At 46.7% G+C, this 23727-nt stretch overlaps 5 protein-coding genes across 7 annotated transcripts; 2 read left to right on the top strand and 3 right to left on the bottom strand.

The window, feature by feature from the left end:
• Window positions 1–450: 450 nt before the first annotated feature.
• LOC120709193 (receptor-like cytoplasmic kinase 185) lies at window positions 451–4909 on the bottom strand. Of its 2 annotated transcripts, XM_039994739.1 has the most exons (6): window positions 4398–4909; window positions 3079–3275; window positions 2662–2851; window positions 1705–2096; window positions 1365–1491; window positions 451–1273 (listed from the first exon to the last, which is right to left on the bottom strand). In XM_039994739.1, the coding sequence occupies exons 1-6, from the start codon at window positions 4519–4521 to the stop codon at window positions 1071–1073; spliced, it is 1233 nt and encodes a 410-aa protein (XP_039850673.1). In that variant the 5' UTR covers window positions 4522–4909; the 3' UTR covers window positions 451–1070. The 2 variants fall into 2 exon arrangements, with proteins under 2 accessions (XP_039850673.1, XP_039850672.1); XM_039994738.1 differs by having other exon boundaries at window positions 451–1491.
• Window positions 4910–6753: 1844 nt separating this feature from the next.
• Window positions 6754–7506, bottom strand: LOC120709192 (putative glutaredoxin-C2). Its single transcript, XM_039994737.1, has one exon. It carries the CDS (start codon window positions 7410–7412, stop codon window positions 7086–7088), a length of 327 nt encoding a protein of 108 aa, XP_039850671.1. The 5' UTR covers window positions 7413–7506; the 3' UTR covers window positions 6754–7085.
• A 1752-nt stretch (window positions 7507–9258) lies between these two features.
• LOC120709191 (succinate dehydrogenase subunit 4, mitochondrial-like) lies at window positions 9259–11552 on the top strand. Its single transcript, XM_039994736.1, has 3 exons — window positions 9259–9552; window positions 10666–10767; window positions 10943–11552. Exons 1-3 carry the CDS (start codon window positions 9358–9360, stop codon window positions 11282–11284), a joined length of 639 nt encoding a protein of 212 aa, XP_039850670.1. The 5' UTR covers window positions 9259–9357; the 3' UTR covers window positions 11285–11552.
• Window positions 11553–15989: 4437 nt separating this feature from the next.
• Window positions 15990–18907, top strand: LOC120709189 (probable leucine-rich repeat receptor-like protein kinase At5g49770). The gene is made up of 8 exons (XM_039994733.1): window positions 15990–16473; window positions 16615–16796; window positions 16869–17089; window positions 17259–17385; window positions 17474–17545; window positions 17658–17832; window positions 17964–18096; window positions 18209–18907. The coding sequence occupies exons 2-8, from the start codon at window positions 16637–16639 to the stop codon at window positions 18455–18457; spliced, it is 1137 nt and encodes a 378-aa protein (XP_039850667.1). The 5' UTR covers window positions 15990–16473; window positions 16615–16636; the 3' UTR covers window positions 18458–18907.
• Window positions 18908–20153: 1246 nt separating this feature from the next.
• Window positions 20154–23727, bottom strand: LOC120709190 (cytochrome c1-2, heme protein, mitochondrial). 2 transcript variants are annotated; one of them, XM_039994734.1, is made up of 8 exons: window positions 23466–23714; window positions 23249–23322; window positions 22611–22819; window positions 22201–22480; window positions 22034–22105; window positions 20814–20930; window positions 20658–20723; window positions 20154–20559 (listed from the first exon to the last, which is right to left on the bottom strand). In XM_039994734.1, exons 2-8 carry the CDS (start codon window positions 23312–23314, stop codon window positions 20443–20445), a joined length of 927 nt encoding a protein of 308 aa, XP_039850668.1. In that variant the 5' UTR covers window positions 23315–23322; window positions 23466–23714; the 3' UTR covers window positions 20154–20442. The 2 variants fall into 2 exon arrangements, with proteins under 2 accessions (XP_039850668.1, XP_039850669.1); XM_039994735.1 differs by having other exon boundaries at window positions 20157–20559; window positions 23408–23727.

The following is a 23727-nucleotide window of genomic DNA, read 5'->3' as shown; positions in this document are numbered from 1 at the left end:
CACGGAGCGCGGATCCCGGCGACGATCCGCCTAGCTAGTCGCCGCCGTGGGCCTCTCTTCCTCTTCTTGGCGGGCGATCGTGAATTCAGATGGTGGTCAGCGGCGGCAGCCGGCAGGTGGGAGTGCGAGGGAAGACGACGCCATGGGCTACTTCTACCCCGCGGAGAGGAAATCTGAAACGTTCATCTTCTGAGTTCCAAAGGGAAGAGACCGCTCGTTCCCGCTCATCAAACGCGTGCCCAGCTTGGAGGTCAAGTAATCCGCCATCCGGGACTAGCCAATGTCAATACCGGCCGCGACAGCTTGCCAGCCTGGGAACGGTTTACTGCCGCCGGAGCATCCGCCATCCGTCCCGAGCGTGCTCAAACAGTCGTCTGCACATGCTACAACTTCAGTACAGCATGCTCATACAGATATGCAGGCGTTCTGAAACTCAACATGACAGAACCCTGAAGGGGAAAAAAACAGCTGTACTAGACACCGTAGCCTGTCCCACATATCCAAACAAGAATTCACAAACAAGCTTCACGGCCTTCTCAGGCAGCGAAACTTGACACCGAGTTATACATTCACAACATAGAAGAAATTGATGAGCATGCGTGCTTATATGATATAACCGCAAAAAAAGGCACTCGTCCGATGCGACTATGTGCACCCCTCCCCCCCCCCCCCTCAAATCTACCCTCTCCAACTGAATCCTACAGGCTCCTCAGCTCCACCGAAGCATATAACACGATCACATTCGCAAGGAATGGACGCCAGGAGGATGCATGAAAGAGCAAGAAAAGCCTTATTCACAGACAATGGGACCGATGACAATGTAACCGGGACCGAGACAGGATCCCCTTTGGTGCTGATGAGTGAACTCAACTCACCCCTCTGCTGAAGTGATGCCTAAAACAAAACCTGCAGGTTTTACTCATTTGTGCTGTCAAAGCTGCCATGACCATTTGATCGCTCTCTTGAATATTCCCCCCACATTTTGGCCTCCGCAATAGCACACTGCCTGTCAGCGGCCCTAGGAGTTTTTCTCCTTCCAGTTTGAGCTGGACTGCCCACTTGTGAACCTGTCATGTCCAAGTCATCCAATCCCGATCGTCGACCGGAATTGCCAGTAGAGCTAGTCCTGCTAACCTCTGCTCCATACTTTGATGCCCTGGCAGCTTCTCTCCTCCGCAGGTCTGGAGAGTGGCGGTTTGGGGAGCGCATGTTGCGTTGGTCATCATTCCACCCAGCAGGATTTCTGGCCCTGGGGGTAGATGAATTGCTCCGACTGTGTTGAACAGGGGCATTTGGGTCATATGCCTGAGAAGCAAGATATGAGAGGGCAGTGACGACATCCCCTATATGAGGGCGTGTGGTACCTTGCTCTTGCAAACACATGGCAGCAACAGCTAATGCTTGATATAGACCCCTCATGGGGAAGCGGCCCTGAAGCATTGGATCAGCCATTTTAGGGAACTTCCTGCGGTCCTTAAACAGTGGACGAGCCTGCAGATTAGATGAACTATATTAATTTTCCAGATAAAATTGTCTAAATGAATGTTGCTGATGCTGCAAGACTTCAGTAGAAAATAGTATCAGATAGGAATTTGAAATGACAGATGTAGAATTATGAGAGACATTCATTCATAAGCGCGCACAGCTTGATTTTCATGGTGTCTGACATAAAAGGAGCTACATGCAATGAAATAAGAAACATACCCATGCCACTAGGTTCTGCTCCCCCTGGGGTCTGGTGTTGTCAATTGCTTTGCGCCCTGTGATCAGTTCAAGGAACACAACACCAAAGCTATAAACATCGGACTTAACTGTGAGCTGCCCTGTCATTGCATATTCTGGGGCACAGTAGCCATATGTACCCATCACACGTGTTGAAACGTGTGTCTTGTCACCAACTGGACCAAGTTTTGCAAGGCCAAAGTCCGATAGCTTCGGGTGAAATCCTTCTCCAAGAAGAATGTTTGATGACTTGAAATCCCTGTAAATAACAGGAGGGCTTGCCTTGTCATGAAGGTACTCTAAGCCCTTAGCAGCACCTGCGGCTATCTTCATCCGTGTGTTCCAATCAAGAGCTTCTTTATCTGGTGGCAGATCTATATACAAAACAGATACTCTTCAGTTATATGACCAGAGAGCTGTGACTACCAAGAATTGGAAGAACGAAATAAAATACAAAGACCATGAATATAAACTCAAGTCAGAAAAAAAACATCCATATATGGTTACCATTTTTGTTTTCGGGTTGAGAACCTTCTGAATTTGGAGTTTTCTAAAAAAAATTCTCTTTTTTTTTCTTTTCTGCAGTTTTTATCTTATATTTTTTATTTTTTCAATCAGCAAGCTTCACCCATAAGTCTGGCTAAATACACACACAAGTCTCGCGCAAAAACCGAAAGAACTGAAATTGTAGCATATGAAAATTACAGCCAATTGAAAGAAGTGAAATTTTAGCACACCGAACATATATGATAGCCCAATAGTACAACATACATCACGATCTATCAACCTTAGTGCACATGTACAGTCAAGTCAAGAATAGCACATGCTAAACAGTCAGATGAAGCATGCGTCTCCTACAGTCACATAATGCTTTCCTTAACGTTGTGACAGGCACTCATGGAATTTCAGAAGACTAGATGACAGAGAAGATACACAAACCATGCAGATGATCTTCTAGTGACCCCAACGGCATAAACTCGTAAACAAGAAGGCGTTGGTCACCATCAGCACAGTAGCCAATTAGATTGACCAGGTTAGTGTGATGTAAGAGACTGAGCATGAGAACCTCAACCAGAAATTCCCTATTTCCTTGGAGACCATTACGATCAAGTTGCTTCACAGCAACAGCCTGGGAAGTAGAATTATGTTAGTATCCAGGACTGATCCAAGTACATAAGTAGAATTATTTGGTCAGCATCCAGGACTACTGCAGGTGTGCATTAAAGAGACAACACAGTAATTCCATCAGCATTTTATTTAATATTTCAATCAAAACCATTCAAAACCCAAATCGAGAGGACTTATCAGTACAGACAAAATGCCAATGCAGCAAGATGGTTTAAGAGACAGACTTACCTGCCCATTCTCCAAACGTCCTTTATATACACGGCCAAAACCTCCCTCCCCTAATAAGCAATCTTGCCTGAAGTTCTTTGTGGCAGCAGCAAGTTCACGAAAAGTGAAAGTCTGTGCTGCAATATTTTGACTGTTCCCATCTCTATGGATAATGATGTCCTTCTTAGAGTCTGATCCACCCTGTGATCTAGATTTATCTAAGAAAAAAAAAGCATATATTGAATGAGTAAGCAAATACATTAAAGGATGCAACATGAGAAAACTGCAGAACTCAGAGAAGCGGCATCATATCAGTAAAACACAAAAAAAAGTTGCAAAAGGATGTAACAGAACCTGCAACTGTACATGTTATTCTTTACTTTAAGGATATACATGTACATGTAAGTAGAATTGTAAAAAATAGTTGTTTTATCCAATCTTTTATTTCTCTCCCCGAAGCATTAAAACAGTTTTGTAAGCAGCTAGGCAGCCAGGCGAAGAAAAATCAGTTTAAGAATCAGATGATTACTTCCAATGGTCAGTCGGCTAAACTTGAAAGCATCATCATAGGGATAGCAAGGACTACCGATAAACCCCCATCTCCCATCTTCTCTACACTGCATAAGGTCACTATAACCCAACCTAGAATACAGTATAAAAAAACATCCTAGAATTTTAGAATATCAGACCACCAAGCCACTGCATGCAATTTGCGAATCAGAGACACAGACATGGGAGCTGCCAAGGTAGAAAATAAAATTTGCACTTCACAGACATGGGGAGCTTCCTAGGTGTGTAAAGTCCGAACCTATTCTCGAGAGGCAAAACATCAATATAACAATCAATTTCTCAGTGCCTGAATCCTGTCGATCCTTACCAAGTTGAAGGACTGCAACAGCACATCCATCACTTTCCACCCAGCTAGTATTGACTATTGAGGTTCGTGGGTTCCATTACTCCAGAAAACAAATACCACCAGTATACTGTGTATCTGTATCCAGCCCAACGCGCTTTCAGACACTCTCCAGTCTCCACGGACGCGTACTGGTAACGCTCGAGCTAGAGTTAAATGTAATAGCCACAAAATGAGCCTAGCACTAGCACGCGTTCCGTGCTCCCCCACCAAATGCAGCACAAAGCTCGTCTCCGCCGATCCATACAACCACTAAGCTTACTAGAATGATCTCCCCTTCGCTCGTTCGTTCACAGCTAATTTCGCTCCATGAAAACTCTCACGGTTCACGCGCAGCGAGCGAAAAAAGAAGACGACCAAGCCTAACGCCGCAGCAAAGAAGCGAGGAACAAACAATTCCCAGATCCAGTTTGGTACACGGGCGCACCTGATCCGACCCTGACCACCCCGCGATCCGGCGGCCCGTCCTTGCGCGAGTCCTTGGCGTCGGCGGCGGCGGGCTTGTCGGCCTCCCCATCGTGGGCCGATTCGAAGCACACGAAGCAGCTCATCCAAGCACCACCCCCGGAAGAAGACAGCACCTAGGAAGGACGGGGGACGCGGACACCGGCGGACCGAATGAACAGGGAGCGTCTCCCCGATCTGCGGCAGCAAGCCTCCCCAGAACCGGATTTTGAAGCCGGCGGGAGGGGGGCCTGGGCCCCAATTGGGGAGCGCTAGTGGGGGGATTCGGCTCGAGCGGGGGGGGGGCGCGGCGGTGGGAGTGGGATGGAAGCTACACGAAGGAGAGGTGGAACATGAGGCTGGGGGGCAAAGCGAAGGCAGACAAGCGTGGTAGAGAGAGAGAGGGAGGAGGGTCGGAGCAAAAGTCAGCTCTGGGCAGGCAAGGCAGAGGAGAGGAGGAGAGAGAAGGGGATCTTTGGGGGCACATCCGCTTTCCTCGGCTGCCTGCCACCTCTCCGCTTTTAAATGGCACGGCACGGCAGCAGCCTCTTAATTCCGGCCCATGTAGGAGTACTCATCAAGCTCATTCACTTGCCAGGCCCTGCTGACCGCTCACACAGTAATACGTAAAGTTCTTCACACAGTGAGTGCTGTTACTGCTCTCTTTTTTTTTTGTGCTCGAGTTTTTACTTTGACCGACCCACCATTTGCGTGGACAGATATTCCTACTACTAGTTGTACACAAGCTGTAATTTTCCTCCGGGGAAGTGGACAACAGAGTGCTGGCTCCGTGGCTCGGCTCTAGAGAGTTACCGTTGGCGCTGGGGGATGGGAGCTCTCGCGCAGAAAACGACGACGCTATCGAGAGCTGCCTCATGCCACGCGGACATTTCGAGCGGCCACCGGCGACCGGTGCGGCGCCGGGTTGCTGTCGTCGGTTTCGAATTCGTCCGCTTCCTCTCCGCGGCGAGATAAAAACCGCCCGCGGCGCGGGGCGAGGTCGAGGTGGGAGCAGGGTTTGAAATTTTGGCGAAATTTCGCCGAATTTCGGCGAAATTTTTCGTTTCCGTTCGGTACCGGGAAAAAATATTTCGGTATTTTCGAAAAATTTCGTTTTGAAAATTTAAAATTCAAAAAAATTCGACCGAAATTCGCCGGAATTCCGGAACGGAATTCCGTTTCCGCCGATCACCGGAATTTCACCGGAAAACGAAATGATTAACCCTAGGTGGGGGCAGCAGCGCCCGGCGGGGCTGCCACGTGAACGCGCGGCCAAGGGCGACCATGGCCGGTGACGCGCGGGGCCGTAGTGCCGGGCGAGCCCGCGTCGCGACGTGTGCGCGCCGGTGATTGGCACCGGCGGCAGGGCAGCCTTGGTTGAGCGGGCAGCAGGTGTGGTGGTTTAGAAATGGAGTGAGATAGAAATAAAGGAGTACTCTAGTAGCGTGCCACGGGGGAAAAGAAAAAGGCCGGCACGTCAAGAAGCAGAAGCAGGTCGAGCAATTGCGTCGCCGGAAAATTGCCGAGAGGCAGCTCGACACGCGGAGCAGCACTACGCCTGGCGTTACGTGTCTGTCAGGCGCCAGCGTGCACGTCCCGCTGCGCTCGACAGGTGACGACTCGGCGACGTGGGCCACGCGGGTTGTTGCTGGGCCGCCCACGTACGCGAGGCCCGCGGAAGTAGTTGGCTTGCCCCGGTCCAGCCCAGCCCAGGCGCACACGCGGTTCGCGCGGCCTCGTCTCGCGTGGGCCACATGGGACCGCACAGCAGGGCAGCCGGCCGCCGATTGTGCCGCCCCTTTCTGGCCCAGAAACAGCGGAGTAATACGCTGCTGGCTGCTGCTCATCGATCGATCGATTCGTGGAACACGTGTGGGGACAGCAGCAGCCGACATGTCTGCACTTTTTTGGAGGGTTGCCGCTGCTAGCCCAAATCCAGAGGCGATTTGACCTGGTTAAGCTACTGACACTTGGTTATCCTATTAATTAGTTTATACCTTGTGATGACAGTCAAGCATCATGGATTCTCTCACCCGGCCCCTGCACATGCAGCTACGAAGCGCCTGTTCGTTAGCATCAGTTGAAGCGCTTCCGATCAAAATGCTGCTGCCTGGAGTAGAGGAGTTGCTATAAACAGGGGCGGGCCCACTTGGTATGCATGTGTATTCATTGAATACCAATTATTTTTGCTAATCCATAGTATTTAAAGGTATAATCAAATGTATATATGTGAATAATAGGTATAAAATAGCCATTTTGCTTTTGCGTTTTGAATTTTTGAATACACAGCCTTCAAATCCTGGGCCTGCCACTGGCTATAAACTTACATTGTACTACTAGTATACTTATCTTTTCCAGAGTAGTCATCGGTTACAACTTGCAGGATGCGATTACAAGAGGTATCTATATATATGCAGTGAAAGATCATGGATCTTAATTTGATGATCTTCCAATGGCTAGCAGCAGCAGCAGCATGATGTAACCACAACCTCATAAATATAGCATGTTGGATCAGTTAGATTTATAGATGTAGTACTAGTGATGACCACGTAGTACTGTATAGAATGAAGCAGCTGGCTAGCTAGCTTCATTACGCATTAATTAAGCATGCATTAATCATGGGAACGAAGCTAGCTGATGGGTACGGTACGGTTAGCGCGCGCTAGCTCCATCACAGCCACAGGGCGCCGGCCTCGCGCAGGAGCGGCACGAGCTTCCCCCCGAGGTGCAGCGACATGACCTGGTCGGTGGGGCCGACGAGCTTGCCGCCGATGAACACCGCCGGCACCGGCGGGCTGCGGCCCACCATGCGCGCCAGCGCCTTCTCGATGTCCTTGCCCCTCGGCTCCTTGTCCAGCTCGCACACCGCCCAGCTCACGCCCAGCTCCGAGAAGAGCGTCTTCACGGCGTGGCACATGCAGCAGTTGCTCGTCCCGAAGATCACCACCGCGCGCTGCGACGCCAGCGTCGCCACGCCGCCGTCCGCCGCCGTCGTCATATATATTGACGATCGATCGATCCACCAATAACTTCTCACTTCACCTCCTCAGATCACACACCTGCTCCCGTGTGTGCTAGCTATGTGTCTTGTGTTCCGGTGATGATGATGACCAGCGGCGGACCAAGTGACGAGGCTTTTATAGAGGACCGCCGGCCGGCCGGCCGGCCGGCTTTTAGAGGAAGTGGCCGGTGCAAGCTAGGGGAGTGAGCGCCCGGGGGGTAAGGGTAACGGATGGAGTGGCTAGTTAATTGAGGAATGTTCTGATTCTGTTAAGGGGTTACGTTCTACTACTTTCGTGATCTTAGCTATTGGGATGAGCCACGGGCCAGCATTATACAGTTGTTTAATTCGAAATAAAAAGCAATTACATCACCAAGATCAAAGAGCTGAAAATACCATATATTTGACCAAACACCATACTAGGTACCATGATAACATTTTTTTTATTGGAGTAACTGAAATGATAACGTGTCGATCGTCAGGGAATCGAACCATCTAATTGCACGATAAATGTAGAAGATAACATGATGGAATAATGTTCATTTAAGTATGTATGTGTCTGATGGAATATAATGTTTGGTTTGAGAAATCGCCTCGTTCTAGATGGGGTGGTACATTATGAGTTGGTTCAATGCATTTTGGTGATGTGACCTCATTCCTTATACTAATTATGTGCATATATGTGAGAATTACAACAAGGTGATGATTGATCAATCCACTGTATTCCCCAAACCAAACGAGAATTTGAGAAGTGATACTAATCCCCCCATAAATCCATACACAAACTGCTGTGGTGCCTGGACAATATCTTATACCAGCCGACAAACCCCGCGATCTCTATATCAAGCTCTACCACGCAAAAAGGAGACGCTGTGCAAAAATGCCTCCAAGTCCAAGCCGTTATGTTGTTGATGACTCAAAAAAGATTTGAAACGAAAAGAACAATTCTTGAGAGAGTAGACATCATGTTGCACATTTTTTGGGTGCCATTGGCCTAAAACCCCATTTGTTTAATATCATACCTTGCATTCTCAGACGTGTCAGCGTGAAAGCAACGAGCATTTCCACGTAGAGGCCAGAATAAATCGGCAGGATTCATAAATTAAATCGAGCAATGAATTTCCAACACCTAAGAAGACACTCAAAGAATAAATGTGCCCTCCATTTGGTACGCTATGAATGTCGGTCGAATATGCCTATTGCTAAAAACTAATGGGGGTGATTCAGCAGCTTAAGCAGCCAGTAACCGCCTATCCGCCTTTTTTCCCATTTGAAAATGTGATGATCGTGTCAAATTGACTTTTGATGATATGATACGTGGAGCTAGCGTGCGGTTGATACTATTCTCTCCTTTAGAGAGCATATTTTTACACCTAGGCGGAATATATATCACTTCAACTCTCGAGAAAGTTAAACCACACGTTAAAAGTATGCCAATTCTATGTGCGTTTTCAGTATAGTCGTGTTTTTTTTTTAATTTTATGATGAAATTACGTTTGTACACTTACTGGTGTAAGCATCGAATTTCTAGAAACTTTAAAATGTACAGTGCGTGATAACTTTCAGGTTTTAAGATAGAAAAAATGAAGAAATTACACTGAATGTCCATGCAGGTAGCTTCAAAACTGGCTCTGGTCGTTCGTTTTTTGCCAGTAAGAGTATTCAAGCAAAAATAGCGTGGGGTCTGGTATTGGAAAAATGAGCACGAAAACGTTCTAAGCATAAAAGAAGGCTTGTGAGTTATCTCAGGCTTATATAAAAAAAAAAGGGGGGGGGGGGGGGGAGGTATTCCAATGACAAATTCATATATGGGACACATATGCTGAGACCAAATCTGTATGGGCCGTGTTACTGGGCCCGGCCCTGCTGACGTGTACTCTGCTCCCCGTCGTCGAGCTCCTCCTTTTCCTCTCCTCGCTCCAGTCCTCCCCGGCGAGAGAGAATGGCGTCGCGGTTCCTGACCCGATCCAAAGCCCTAGCGCACGCCTTCTCGCGCGCCGACGCGGCTGCGTCCTCTGCGCTTGCCGGCGACCGGTCTCTCCGTGCGCTCTCCACTCTCCCCCAGGACCCGGCCGCCGCCGCCGCTGACCCGTGGCCGCGGCAACCGTCGGTCTGCTCCCCTATCGACCTCTCCAAGGTTCGCGTCTCCTCCCGTCGCTCCACCCTTCCCTCCTCCAGATATACATGTTTTTCCTCATATCGAGACAGGGGCATGTGAAAGGTGATCGCCTGCTGCATGGTGAGTTGATAATTTTGAGCCAGTGAAGCGGAGAGGAAAGTAGTGTCCCTCCGATCCATAATGCAAGTCATTTTAAAAGTTTTAACCATCATTAGATAATAAATTGTGCAGATTAACAACAATAAAAGTAGCATCACTAGATATATCATGAAATACTTTCAACATATTTTTGTAGAAATTGCTATAAAGTTGTCATCCTGTAGACCTTGTTGATGTCCTTGTTCAAAATAACTTGCATTTTTTTTAATCAAATGGAGTATCTTTGCACAAACATTATCCTGGTTATCTTTTATTTCCTGGGCAAAGTTTCCCACTTCAATACCAACCTTTAGTAGTAACTTATTAGAGAATGTGTCACTCCTCCTCAGACAAGTGAGGGTCTTGTTTCAATTTTAATGCCATGCCATCTGGTTTGATGATGTACCTACTGATATCAAGGATTCCTTACCATGCAAGCTCATCTTTCGTTGTTTGAATAACTAGCATTGGTTTGTCCTGTCCATTTACTGTGAGTTTTGCATCTCCTATTATGGATCGGACAGACTTATTTTTTTGCATTAATCATTGATTTTTCACTATTTTTTGGAGGGCAATATACAGGAGGAACCTAAATTTACCACCTGTATAGCAAGCAGGAAAAAGTTTTGCGGGGAAGTATCGCCAACTTCACACAAAGAACAGTAGTATATTTCACTATGACAATTATATTTCTAACTACCATAACATTTATCGTATACTTGCTGAATGCTTTACTATTTATCTTTGCATTAGAAAGACTTCTATCTTGTGTGATCACACTTTTGAAATTCTGAAATATAGTTGATGCATGCTTTGTGGACCTCTTCTATCTTTTACCTAATTCTTAAGAAGTTCAGGCCGTGCCTTCTTATTGAACTTTTTGAGTTGTATATGCGTACTTCTTTTCCCATCTTTGTCAGTCAATGTAGCAATCGGCTGTGCTCCTATTAATGCACTTTTTTATGCCATTTTTATGCTTGAGTATGCAAACAGATTCTAGGGTATGATCGAACATCACGACTCAGTGGCGCACAAGTATTACCTCGTTGGTTTTCTACTGGAGCATCCAATGGATCTTCTGTGCAGCAGGTGCAGGTGGGCCCATAATGTGCATTGTCTACCTCTGATAGTTTGTTATCATTTCTCACTAGACATCGGCTGAGTCATTGCTAGTGTAAATTCAATGTCTTTTTTCTATCCGTAATTACTTCCAGACTACCTCTAAGACAATTGCTGTTATGACTCAATATGATAAACTGAAAACAAACAGGGAGGCGCCTCCACAAAGGTGACAGCATCCAGCCCATTGGAAGCAACTATCGCCAAACCCAGAAGCAGTCCACTGAGAACTGAAAGCTTGAAAGTGAGGGCAAATGAGATAGTTACAAATTCTACATATTACGTGATTCCGACTCTCCTTCTCATGTCAAGGAATAGCGTCAGCACTTCTCTTATGGTCATGTCAGTGTTCCATCAAGTCTTCATGTTCCACAAGGAGATCCTTCTGGATTATGTCCACAATGAGGTTACCAGAAAGTGGGCTTTGATATACTTCAAGATTCTCCTGCTGATCATGGCTAAGGACACAATAGTCTACTTTGGTTTAGTCTAAGTTATGCTATGGTAGTTTCTCCAGAGACGCATTAAGCGCCTGAAACAATGGAAGACTAATGTCCAACTGCTGGATCTTCTGTTACCATCTCTTTGTCTTTGCTGCCCATTTTATGCTTGTTACTAGGACTGACTAGTGTCGTGCTGAATAACTTCTCACTGAATAAAATGTTCAGTTGCCCCCCTAAACCGAGCAATGTTACAATGGCGACAAGTGTATGCTAGTTTTGTAATAATGGTAAATATCGACTCTTATTTCTGTTGTATTATTCCGTAGCTTGCCAAGTTATTCCTATCTTGATTTTTGTTCTTCCTGTACAAGATATGCCATATGCATTTGTGTACACGTCTCTTGTAAATTATTCATCAGAGTACAGATTTGTGTGCAAATTGTGAACCACACAGCGCTCAGTTGTTGCACCCATGACTTATTGGTTGTTCATGTGGCTGATATTTTTCCGGCATGCTTTGGTAACAACTGGTTTTGTTTGGAAGTTGGAACTCAATTTGGCGAGTTTCATTCTCTGACTCTGTTCTCACCTGCATACTATTTCGGTGGTGTTTTACAGGCCCTTCCGGACGAAAAACATTGCTATTTTCTAGAGGGTCGATGAGCATAGCCCTTGATCAGCTTGCTAACGATAAGAACATCACATTGTAAAATTCAAAATTCAAAATCTATCACAACGAAAATCTTACATGCATGGAGTATTAAATTTAGATGAAATAAACAACTAATTACATAGTTTGCTTGTAAATTACGAGACGAATCTAACGAGCCTAATTAGGACATGATTAGACACTAAATTGATACAGTAATCATGCATTAACGATGGATTGATTAAGCTTATTAAATTCGTCTCGTAGTTTGCAAACGAGTTCTATAATTAATTTTGTAATTGGTCTATATTTAGCACTTCAAATATGAAAAGATTTCATTTCAAAAACTTTACACCCGCAACTAAACGAGGCCTCCAAAATACTAATGTTGTCAGAATCTCAGATAGCCTGCTGAATTACCCAGCTGGCAACTAGAAACATCACACCTACTAGTCTACTGCTAATATGCGATCACTCAAGCTCATTATTGATCTCTATCTAAATTAGGGGGTTCCTTTCTATAAATATGCAGAAACACCCACCAAATCTGATTTGCACCTTCCTCTCTACTCTGAACCTCTAATCTCCACTCCCGTTAAACAAAATCTCTAATCTCCAATTGTTCGTGACTTGATGACTTCCCGTCCGCCGGCGCCGTTCGCCGGCGACGTGGACTCAACGGAGATCTGAGGCTTGCTAGCGGAGCGCCCGATCGCGTCTCCTCCTCTGCTTTATCCCTCCATGCCTAGCGCCATGTCTGCTGATGCTAAGGAATCCATTTCGGGTGAACGAGCTACTCTAGATTACCCAGACCAATCCATACACTGCTGCGTCAGGCCAGCGTTTTGACCATCATACAGTTGTATCGTCCTCTGCAGCACTGAATATTACGTAGAGATCATCCCCAACTGCACGTCTGCGCCCTGCCCCGATGTCGATGACCATTGGTTGACTGTCTCTAAGCGTTCACCGGTATGCGTACACGATCAGGCACGGATTCAGACAGCAGATGCTACTGTCGCAGCAGTTGTGGCAAAGCCGATACCGGAGCATGCTATGCTACAACCTATTGCAGGCGCCTCCAATCAATCCTGCAGCTCCCAAGGGAGCAACACATATGTGCCTGTCTGGACGCCAACGGCAATGGGATCCTGGCAGCTCTGAAAAACTGCAGATGCGGCAAGCGCAGGAGAACAGGAGGCAGAAGGGAGTTTTTGGTGTATTTTCGTTTTAATCTTGCCACCTTGTGAGTTGGCTCTCCTGTTCAGCTCGGATCCCATGCATTTGTGGTAGTATCCTTGTCTTGTTTTGCAGGGGGGGCGAAAAAATTGAGGCTTGGAGATGCAAGGATCAGAAACACACTGGACCATTGACCCTGTTACAAACCATGTGGTTAACGCGCTGGCGGTTACAGGAGGAGAGCGTGCAGATCGATTGGATCCCCGGCCGGACTGCACACCTTGGCTGGCATGCTGGCGCTACAACTCAGCTCCTCTGCATGTGTTATCATTCATCCCTATCTTTTCTCCCCTACTCCTGTTTCAAGGGAGCTGCTGCATTTATGCCGTTTGGTTCTTGTGAATTCCTGGAAACTTTCGAATTTCAGCAAACCGCAATACATTCATTACTACTTTTGTAGTTTAAATGCTCAGTCCTTTTGGATAGTTTGCAGCTGTCTTAGAAGATCTAGACGCAAAAGTTAAGTTCTAACATGTAATTCTCTCTGCTCGTCTTGTCACCATTGTCGATTCGTCCCCCCCTCCCCAAGAAAAGCAGCTCCTACTGTTGCAAGAAATTCCAGATATGATATAATCATATACATGAAATACAAGAGTTAGCAAAGTAATAAAAGTTCAAACTAATCTAGTAAACTTTTAACGGTGTTTAGGTTTATTATGTACAACAAAATAAATTTCAGCATACGATAATCTTAGTTCCAATTAACTAAGTATTGAGTTTGAAGCAATGTATACTTTTAACACTTCACAGGAAGTAGCGTTAGTTTCTTTTGCAGTCTTTCAGTTACTTGTTTTGGATCCCTATTTATAGTTCAACAAATGTGCAGACTAGTATGATGCTTAATATAGATCAACAACTTTTATTATGTATATATGGATCTGGTAAGAGGATATCCCATAATTCTACATTCTCCAGGCTGGAAGTTGGCCTGTTCTGAAGAGCACTTCTTATTGTGACAGCCATTGGATTCTCATCTGCAGGAGGACACAACGCATGTGCCGTTTATTTCTTTAATATTGTTCCCTTTGGCCCTTGTGCAGTAACTCTGCTGCCCTGAAGATGTTTCTCTTCATATATATTACTAGCAAAACAACTGAACCTGCATCTTGGATCATGTCCAAAGGCAGTCTAGGTTCACTGCAGATGTTCTATCCATGTAAGCATATGATGATATAATACTAACATAGTATATTCTATCAGACCATTAAGGCTGAACTTAATTTATTTAGAGAACAAATGGATTTGATCACAGTTGTTCTCTTCAGACAGTTGAAGAACTGAGACAGTCAATCTGATCCAGGCAACCTCATTTTTCTAATAGCATCCAGAAGTTCAGATCAAAAAATACTCTCTGCAGAATGAAAGAATCTTAAATTTACTAGGGATAGATTTGGAACTAGAAATGGTCATATGTCCTTCAATTTTCTATCTGGCGTGTGTGTGTATGCGCGAGCAAATCTGATAATCTATTGGATTCAGATTTGGATCTCGGAGGGAGAGTATCTGACTAAACCCCGTATTGCTAGCTATCACAGCTCTCCTAGGACTAGAATTTATACAAGTTGCATGCTGCTAGCCTGCGAAGAGTTGTATTGCACATTATTTCCTAAATCATTCAGATTCTGAAGTAAATTAAATGCACCACCTTTGTGACAAAGTTGTGCTGGACTGTTCTCCCAAATTGTTTGAATTTTTTTGAATGGGAATGTTCTCCCAAATAAAATGCTCATTTCTTGATCTGAAGTAGGAATAAACTCTGAATCTCTGGAGAAAAGTACTCAACTGTAAGTATGACCTTCCAATTAATGTAAATAGGGAATCTAATGTCCAACCTACCAAATCAAAGTGTACAAGCCTGTAAAGTTTGTCCTATTTTTTGGCATGAACACACCTCATTCATGTACAACTCATTGTGTCTCCCCGTTTTTTAAAGACTCTGAACGAACCCAATGGCCAATACACTTGGGGCTGTAGTCTGCATGTGGCTTGATAATGTAGCAGCACATTTCTCTGCGTATCTGCGTGATCAGCCAAACACACTTGTTTTTTGCTGTGAACTGCCCAATTTGCAGTAGTTTAAGCATATAATAGGTGCTCATTTAGAAGCAACAACTACTTGTTGCCGCTTGCCAGCATAACAAAACTGTCTTTTGAGCATGCATAGCTAAGCAGCACATGAGGTTCAACTAAGCTGCACATACAGTATTTTCTTATGCAATTTGATCACTCCTCCGCACAACTCTTGTGCTAATATCTGCAATCATTAATTCCAGCTTCCGTCTTGAAGTAAGATATTCAGCTTCACCCGGTCCACTTCAGTCAGTTATCTGAAGAAGAGTTTTCTTTTTTTAAAAAAAATCTTTTTACAGGGACAGGCTTCACTTTGTGGTGACAGGAGCTTTTTGGGAGGCCGGAAAGCGAGCGCTTCCGCTTCCTTTTCGGACGGCCATGGCGGCCTCCTACACCACACCACACTAGGTGACAAGTGCATCATACTGCTCGGCTTTCCAGCCTATCATGGACTCATGGTCAGTCAAAGGAAGCCCTAACTAGCCCGTGGTCCCCACTCGCAAAGCTCGCTCACGTTAATAACAGCTGGAGTAGCTGCTACTAGTAGCTAGCGCAGGACAGCCACCGGCGACTGATGACTAGATCAGGGTCCGGCCTGGCCAATTATGCTGCTAGTTGAGTTGCCACATTTCTGAAGCCTTGGTCTCCCAATTGAGATGAAATGGGGAAGCTCATCTCATCCTATTTCACTGTTGCCCAAGAGCACACGGTCAGCACCAGTCTCGTTGGTTTCATCCTCGTGCACGTTCTCCGTATGCATGTGCAGCTCTCGCTGCACTGGCGCTGTCGTCGATTTTAATTATCACCTCATCGCTTGGTAAAACGGAAGCGAAGAAATGGGAAGAACCGTCTAAAGGCAGGCACTGATCCGCTCTTACAGTTCCTTTCCAGGTGAAAGATTCCACATGCACAAGCTGCACTGAAAAAAAATATTTTGCTGCTGCAGTTGAAGAAGTTGCAGGCCATCCCCAATTGCCATGTGGGGGAGGTTGCGCTTGCGCATCAATCACATCGCATCCGTTCCGACACCCACCTGGGCGGGCGGCGTCTTCTTGCTACTCTCCACCTCCTGTTGACGAATTGCATGCCGCTCTCCTTGTCTTTAAAGAGCCGGCCGGTCAGCTCGTGAAGCTTGCGATCGAGCCGCAAGCTCTCCGTTGGCCCTAGCTAGGAAGCTGCCGGCGGCGGCGCTGTTGAGCTGCAAGAGAGTTGAGAGTGATCCGGAGCTCACTTGCTTCATTGATGAATGCCGAAGCTATAGAAGTCCCTGCTCGTTCCGAGGTTCGTATGTACGATTCATCCGTGAGATAGATGATACTTGATTTTATATTCTTTGCCGCACGTCTCCCGGTCGACGATGTAGGCTCTCCGATCCTCTCTCTGAGTACTGCTCGATCGTGGGTTGCACGTCGTTCTTTGCAGGTTCGATGCCCCGGTCGCCCGGATGGCATTGCCAACCCCGGTGGTAGCCGGCATTGCTGCCGGCGCCGCCGCGTTGCTGCTGGCGGCCGTCCTGGTCGCGGCGTGGTTCGTCCGGCGGCGGCGCAGGGCGCGGCGTGACCGGAGCTCCGACACTGGCTCGTCCGAGGCTCCTCCCACGCTGGGTACGTGTGTGAAACCGTGCTGCTCCTCGCCTGCAGTTCGCCGGCGCTTACGTGTGATGGCTTGCTGATCAGCGGAGTGGGGCCGGTTCGGCCGGACCTCGTCGGCGCCGGAGTTCCACGGCGCCAGGCAGTTCTCGCTGGAGGAGCTGGCGCACGCCACCAAGAACTTCGCCGAGGCCAATCTGGTGGGCGCCGGGAGCTTCGGCCTGGTGTACAAGGGCCTGCTTCTCGACGGCACCGTCGTCGCCATCAAGCGCCGCGCCGGCGCGCCGCGGCAGGACTTCGCCGACGAGGTAAAGCTCGCGGCGCCGTGCCGTTTTCAGTTACCGATCAACACCAATTATTGTTTCTGAAGTCTGAACTTCCCAGCTTCATGGCCTTGTGCACCATGACCATCTTCAGTACATTTGATGAAATTTCGTCACTTGACTGAAACATACACCGATCCCTTGTGAAACCCAGGTCAGGAGGCTATCAGAGATCTGGCACCGCAATGTCGTGACGCTGATCGGATACTGCCAAGAAGGGGGTCTACAGATGCTGGTATTCGAGTACCTGCCCAACGGCAGTGTGAGCGGCCATTTGTACGGTAATGATCAAAGCTAGAGTGCTAACTGCAACCTTCTGCCTCCCTGAATGTTGCATGAACACTGTGTTGTATGCGTGTTGTTCATCAGACACTGGCAAGGAGTCCATGACAAGGCTGGAGTTCAAGCAAAGGCTCTCCATAGCCATTGGAGCAGCTAAAGGTTAAAAGACTGTCATTCTTTTACATCCCTAGTGATGATTAATGCACTGGAAAAAGTGTTCAAGGTGCTAATAAGCAGGCAGAGTTTCTGAAGTCTGAATTCTGAATTGCAGGTCTGAATCACCTGCACACCCTGGCGCCTCCGTTGATCCACAGGGATTTCAAGACGAGCAACGTCCTGGTCGACGAGAACTTCATCGCGAAGGTGTCTGACGCCGGAATCGACAGGCTGCTGCGAGGGTTTGAAGGCGCCGCTCCGCCGAATGTCAGCGTCTACCAAGATACAGAGTGAGTCTGAAACTCTGAATGACCTGCACTTGGCCTTTCTATCAGACTGTCACAGTAGAACTTTATGAAGGACTCGTGCAAAATTTCCTTCACAATTCTTATCACACATTTTTTTGTGTGCTTGTTTATAGGGTACATTCATTGGCCCAGCTTTCTGAAAGCAGCGACGTATACAGCTTTGGGGTTTTTCTTCTGGAGCTGATCACTGGCAGGGAAGCTGCCGGCTTAATTCCACCAGAATCCAAGGAACCTCTTGCTCATTGGGTAAAATCTCGATCCTCAACTTCCAGTAAAGAAACCTATCTTCCATTTTAGGCGAGTAAATAAAGCCCATGATGATGTTGCCTGACTAGGAAAGTTCTTGTGAATCTGTCAGATGGAGGCACATTTCAGCTCGAACGAGCTGATCGACCCGAGGCTGGGAGGGAGCTTCACATCGGAGGGCATGACGGAGCTGGTGGGCCTGGCATTCCAGTGCCTGAACCCCTCGGCGAGGCGGCGGCCCAGGATGCGGCTGGTGGCGGCGGAGCTGGACCGGATCCTGGAGAAGGAGATGACCCTGACCACCGTCATGGGCGACGGCACCGCCATCGTCACGCTCGGCAGCCAGCTCTTCACATCCTGATCAGAACAGCATCATCATTCATCAATCCAAGCGGAGCCAGGCAGCAGTGCCGAGGTGAGGGAGACGAGCTTCTGAATGACGACGCGTACATCTCGACGCTCGGATCCGGCACCGGGCGCAGCGGCGGCGCCCGTCATTGCAATGCAGTGCAGCCTCCCGTTGATGTCCTCGCGTGTCGAGAGAACGAGCGAAGGATCTCAAGGGGTTCTCCATCTGGAATAGAAGGGCAGCGGAAGCCTAAGCCGTCGACGTCAGGGGTGGCCGCCGGCGACAGGAAGGGGAGCAGTTGATCCCAAGATTTTTCAGAAAGGCTCCTGAAATGGATTGTAATTAATAATCACGATCCAACTATTTTTCACGAAACCCTCTAATTCGGATCGCGGTTGTGCATCGTGATCCAATCAAAGGGTATATGTAAATAGTTATTTTCAGTTTTTTTTTCATAAAGAACTCCCTACTTTGGATCGTGATTAATAACCGTGATCTGAATATTTACAGAAACACCTCGATCCAAAAATTGGATTTGCACCTTCCATTCTTATGTCTCAACTTCGATGCCACGATTTCCCCTCCGTTGTCGTCACCGCAGCCGGCCCTGTGGTGTCAGCCGAGCGCCTGATTGTGTATGCTCTTCTGATTGTGTATGCTCTTCCGTGGCTCCACCTACTCCTTCATGCCCGCCTCCCTATTTGCTAATACTGACGACATAATCCTGGCTCCTAACTGGGATGATTGATGTTTAATCTGTAACTAACAGAGAATGAATGCTGCTTCATGGTTGTCTTGGAGAAGTGCAAGAGGTAATGTTGGAGAACGGCCAACACCGCTCGAATCATCGTCAGGCAACGTCCAAAGATACATCCTGCACACATTAGGCCATATAATCCAAATTATCAACTGTGTGTTTGGAAAAAAAGTAGCGTCGTCCTCTCAGTTAACCACATCATCAACTCAAGGAAGAGCCAGCAGGACTTGAAGACTTATTTTTCACAAAACCTCCAAACTAGGGGGTTTTATGTAAATAGGTATTTTCAGATTTTTATAAAGCACCCTATACTTATTTGCATAGACACCCCTGATTCAAAAATCGGATTTGCACCTCCGGACCTCCCTCCCGCAGATCTGCACTGATGGCCGTGGCTTCCCGTCCGCCGTCGCCGTTGCCGCCGTAGCTCGCAAGCAGCGTGGTTTTGCCGCATATGCGACGCCGGTGATGCAAGCAAAGGCCCGATCGCATCTGCTCTCCGTCTACTCGTCCATGTCCCGCGGCCGGCGCCCTGTCTGCTGATTCCGGCCGTTCGCTCGAATCTGCAACCAACACGACACCGACGACAGGGAACAAGTGCCGCTGTTCTGCACATCCTGGAGAGGTGGATGAGTGAGGCAACGCTGGAAATCGAAACAGCGCCGCCCGGTTGGTCGTCAAGCTGTGTGCGGCCGGGCATGGCTTGGCGCGGGATGAGCTCGTCGGCGACGGGGGGACCCGACCACTTGACGCCATGCCATGACGAACTGCTTCGATGCTCTCAGCCTTGGTCGAGGAAAATTTCAGAGAGAGAGCAGACAAACTCGAGTCGCTTATCCTCTTCCATTTTCGTCATGTGGGGTGCGGTGTACTAGGATGCCTCTCAATTTGAAAACATTTCTTCATCCATGGCAAGAGTTCAGTGTATGCAGCGACTGATAGCAAACGAAGTTGTATAGCATAAACAATTTATTTCCCCAGTGAACACTGAACATCACAGGAGTTGAAATGCACAAAAATATCGGCTATGTAGTATGTATACATACATTCTATTATATGCTTCGCTGGTACCAGGCAAAATCCGAAAACAGCACCTCCACAGCTGAGGGTAATGGTAACCAAGAGATCTACATTTCTCAGGCATGGGTACCATGCCAGTTGCAGCATGTATATCATATACGGATTATTCCATACACTTCAAATTATCGACTGGATGGTTGAAGAAATGAGGCATTAGGCCTCAGTTAACCACATCAAGGACCAGCTTGCGAGACTTGAAGATGGACCACTTCATGCGCCGGTAATATGCAGCTTGCAGAAGAGCGAGCGAGAGCAGGAAAATCCATTTGACTCCCATCTAATAAAATCACGAAATGAAATATGCAATTAGACGCACGAGTTGTACTTGGCAATCAGAACAGAAGATAATTCTGCCGAGAGGTTGCAATAAGATACCAGCTTTCTCTCTTCCATCTCAGGTTCCGCGGCCCATGACAAGAATGAGACAACATCTTTGCCCATCTAGAATTTGCATACGAGAATAATGCATCCTTTCAAGGAACCATGCCCAAACTTGATTCCACGGTGCTGGTTGTAAAGAATGAGAGTTACCTGGGCCTCTGTTGCAGGAGTTCCATCTTCATACTCGACAGCTCCATCCATCAGCATCTTGGGCATCGCGATGGCGCCACCAGGAAAGTAGGGATTGTAATGCAAGCCTTCACGAATCTAAATTTCAAAATAAAAAACAGAAGGTTATGACACAAAAATAAGTCAACTGTAAAAATACAGTATAAAAGGAACAGTGACCAACCCAAGCAACTTGCTTGACAATCTCGTGCATATACACTAGAACCATATTCCTTTTAACAATTCTCCGCACGAAAATTTCTAATAATTTAAAGCATTTCAACTTACAAGCAAATTAGGTTCTAAAAAGGTTCAGGCATAAACTCCAGGCTTAGTTAGGTATCTTAGTTGCGTTCAACATTCAAAACTAACTGCAGCAAAAAGGAGGAAAATGCAGGGCTGCTGAAAGGATCTGCACAGCTTGTGGGTTACTAGACCCTACCTATATAGAATCACCCACACATAAAAGGGCACTTTAGCAGCAGGAAAAGAACAGAACCTTAAAACAAACATTTGAATGCTTAATTAGTTATAAATAAACTTGTATGCATCACCACAGGAAAATCTGCATAATTGGTGAAGACTAATAGAAATAGATAAACAGCATTGTCATGGGTTAAAGTTGAAGCCCCAGTGAATTTAATAAAAGGTTACGCATGAGTGAAGCGATCTCGTGTAGAAATGTCAGTCAAATTGATCCATATAGGCCTTGTTTGGTTGTGCTAGAATTGTAGCGCTAGTGAATAGTAAACAACTTTGACCACTAATTATGGTGTCAAATAAAGTCAGTTTACAAAACCAACTTCAGAACCCCCGCGCTAGTGACCCTGAATAATCTAATGAGGCCTTTGACCGCGCGATTAGAGGATAGTTACTGTAGCATCACTGTAGTAAATCATCGATTAATTACCGTCATTAGATTCGTCGCGAAAAATTACACCCACCCCTAAAAAGATTTTGTAAATAGACTTCATTTAATGCTTCATGCATGCGAGATTCTTTTTTAGAGATGCGTGCGCGCTAGTTTTCTAGCACAGTCAAACAAGGCCATACTAGTTGATACGAACCATATCGCAAGCACAATATAGTCCTTATTTTCTACACATCTAGGAAAGTCAACAACAGGAGAGCACAGATACGAGAACCACCAAAGTCCATCAACACAAAAAAAATGGTAAAATATTTATGCCAAAGAAGGCTACCGAAACACCAGCAGGTGGATCACGATAACCAGTGAGCAGAGCAAAAACGTAGTTCTGGCCATTGTGTCTGGCCTGCAAATATGTATTAGCAAGAGTTAGACACAATCATACAACCCTCAAATGACACATTGCATCAAATGCAATCGCGAGTCATTACCCAGTCTCACCTTTGTGATTAGACTGAGGTCTGGGGGGTATGCCCCACCATTTGCATATCGAGCTGCTTGCTCATTTGCATATGGTTGTGGAAAATGGTCACTTAGCTTACCCGGGCGTGTGAACATTTCACCTTCATCATTAGGACCATCGACCACCTCAATCTCAGCAGCCATTGCCTTTGTTTCCTCTTCCGTATAGGCAACACCAACCAGATCCCGGTATGAAATCAAGGACATCGAGTGACAGGAGGCACACACTTGTTGATAAACTTGATGTCCACGCCTTATTCTGGTCATATGTTTTTCCATGAAAAATAAAGAGGAAAAAACATTCACAGATAAGGGCAAATACGTCAGCAGGATGGCTGAATGATATCAGTTTCATGTTCAACAAAATCATGTCTATTTTTTAAACTTACGATGCATGATCATAAGAGCTAAGAATGCCAGCATGTGGCCAGGGATAGCTTGGGGCTTCCAATCCGTGCTCTGCTTCATCTGCAGATGCTATGGTAGCGAAGCTTAAAAGACCAGAAGCACCAACCCCAAGAATAGATAATGCTCTCAGTCCAATGAATCCAACAGACTCTTCATGATTTATCCGGGGTGAAGAAGGCAGAAATGGACCCTGCGAAAAGGGAAATCAACCACCATAGTTTATTACAGCACTGTTAATCCATACAAGCAAAAAAAAATGATAATCCTTCAAGACTAAAATAGCTGATTCATAGTTCAATATATAGGAGCAAAGATATGAAATGACACTTCGTAGAGTAAAATCCATAATAAAGGTTAATACTCCTATTAAGTATTTTCTTCAGGGCAGCTGCCTTCTCTATCCAAAAGAATTATAGGCATATCCGGAACAAATAACAACAAATAAACATGCTAATGGCAATCCATCTTGGGTAACAGCTAAGGTGGACTTCAGCACAAGCCATTTAAAGAATTAATCGGTGCAAGCAGTCATATTACACGAGCTACAATTACTAAGATGCGGTCCCATCGTTAACAAACACAAAATATTTTACAGCAAGTATCAGAAACAGACGCTTACAGATGGATGGAGGCGAAATGCTTTTTTCAAGAGCTGGCTGATGCCCATGCCCCTCCCAGCAGCCATCTGTGATGCTGCGTGCAACATCCCAGTCAGGGTGTCAAATTTCATTGAAGGTGACGAGCTGGCGATCACTAGCAAAAGGGAACTAAAGGATACCGTAGTAATTTAGGGCACTCTTGGACCAATCCGACCAGGCAAGGTCGAGCCTTCTTACCGAGAAAAGTCAATCGAAGTATGGAGGGATCCCCACTCCGACAGCAAATCCTGCGGAGCAGTCGAGCGGATGAGGACACCTACGACAGAAGGACTCTGGTGGCGGCGGAGGGAGGGAGGACCGCACGAGTGCCCGGCTGCCGTCAGGGGAAGAGGATCGACTCGTCGGTCAGGGGTAGTAGTAGGGTTTGGGCATTTGGGGAGGGGAGGATTCACGCGCGAGCAGTGGTATTGTGGCATTTCGAGGACCGTGGGTGCGAGGA

The sequence above is a fragment of the Panicum virgatum genome, chromosome 5K (assembly GCF_016808335.1).
Source record: "Panicum virgatum strain AP13 chromosome 5K, P.virgatum_v5, whole genome shotgun sequence".
In the NCBI taxonomy this organism is placed as follows: domain Eukaryota; kingdom Viridiplantae; phylum Streptophyta; class Magnoliopsida; order Poales; family Poaceae; genus Panicum; species Panicum virgatum.
Note: the sequence above shows the minus strand (reverse complement) of the source record. Positions and strands in the feature narration are given on the sequence as shown.

Excerpts from the sequence above, each read along its gene's own strand:
- LOC120709191 (XM_039994736.1), top strand. The coding sequence starts at position 9,358 with ATGGCGTCGCGGTTCCTGACCCGATCCAAAGCCCTAGCGCACGCCTTC. Across the intron at positions 9,553-10,665 it reads CCCCTATCGACCTCTCCAAG|ATTCTAGGGTATGATCGAAC; the intron begins GTTCGCGTCTCC and ends GTATGCAAACAG. Across the intron at positions 10,768-10,942 it reads CTTCTGTGCAGCAGGTGCAG|GGAGGCGCCTCCACAAAGGT; the intron begins GTGGGCCCATAA and ends GAAAACAAACAG.
- LOC120709192 (XM_039994737.1), bottom strand. The coding sequence starts at position 7,412 with ATGACGACGGCGGCGGACGGCGGCGTGGCGACGCTGGCGTCGCAGCGC.
- LOC120709189 (XM_039994733.1), top strand. The coding sequence starts at position 16,637 with ATGGCATTGCCAACCCCGGTGGTAGCCGGCATTGCTGCCGGCGCCGCC. Across the intron at positions 17,833-17,963 it reads AGCGTCTACCAAGATACAGA|GGTACATTCATTGGCCCAGC; the intron begins GTGAGTCTGAAA and ends GCTTGTTTATAG. Across the intron at positions 18,097-18,208 it reads AGGAACCTCTTGCTCATTGG|ATGGAGGCACATTTCAGCTC; the intron begins GTAAAATCTCGA and ends TGAATCTGTCAG.
- LOC120709193 (XM_039994738.1), bottom strand. The coding sequence starts at position 4,521 with ATGAGCTGCTTCGTGTGCTTCGAATCGGCCCACGATGGGGAGGCCGAC. Across the intron at positions 3,276-4,397 it reads GGTGGTCAGGGTCGGATCAG|ATAAATCTAGATCACAGGGT; the intron begins GTGCGCCCGTGT and ends TTTTTTTCTTAG. Across the intron at positions 2,852-3,078 it reads GACGTTTGGAGAATGGGCAG|GCTGTTGCTGTGAAGCAACT; the intron begins GTAAGTCTGTCT and ends TCTACTTCCCAG.
- LOC120709190 (XM_039994735.1), bottom strand. The coding sequence starts at position 23,314 with ATGGCTGCTGGGAGGGGCATGGGCATCAGCCAGCTCTTGAAAAAAGCA. Across the intron at positions 20,931-22,033 it reads ATCCACCTGCTGGTGTTTCG|ATTCGTGAAGGCTTGCATTA; the intron begins GTAGCCTTCTTT and ends TTTGAAATTTAG. Across the intron at positions 20,560-20,657 it reads AGATGGAAGAGAGAAAGCTG|ATGGGAGTCAAATGGATTTT; the intron begins GTATCTTATTGC and ends TGATTTTATTAG.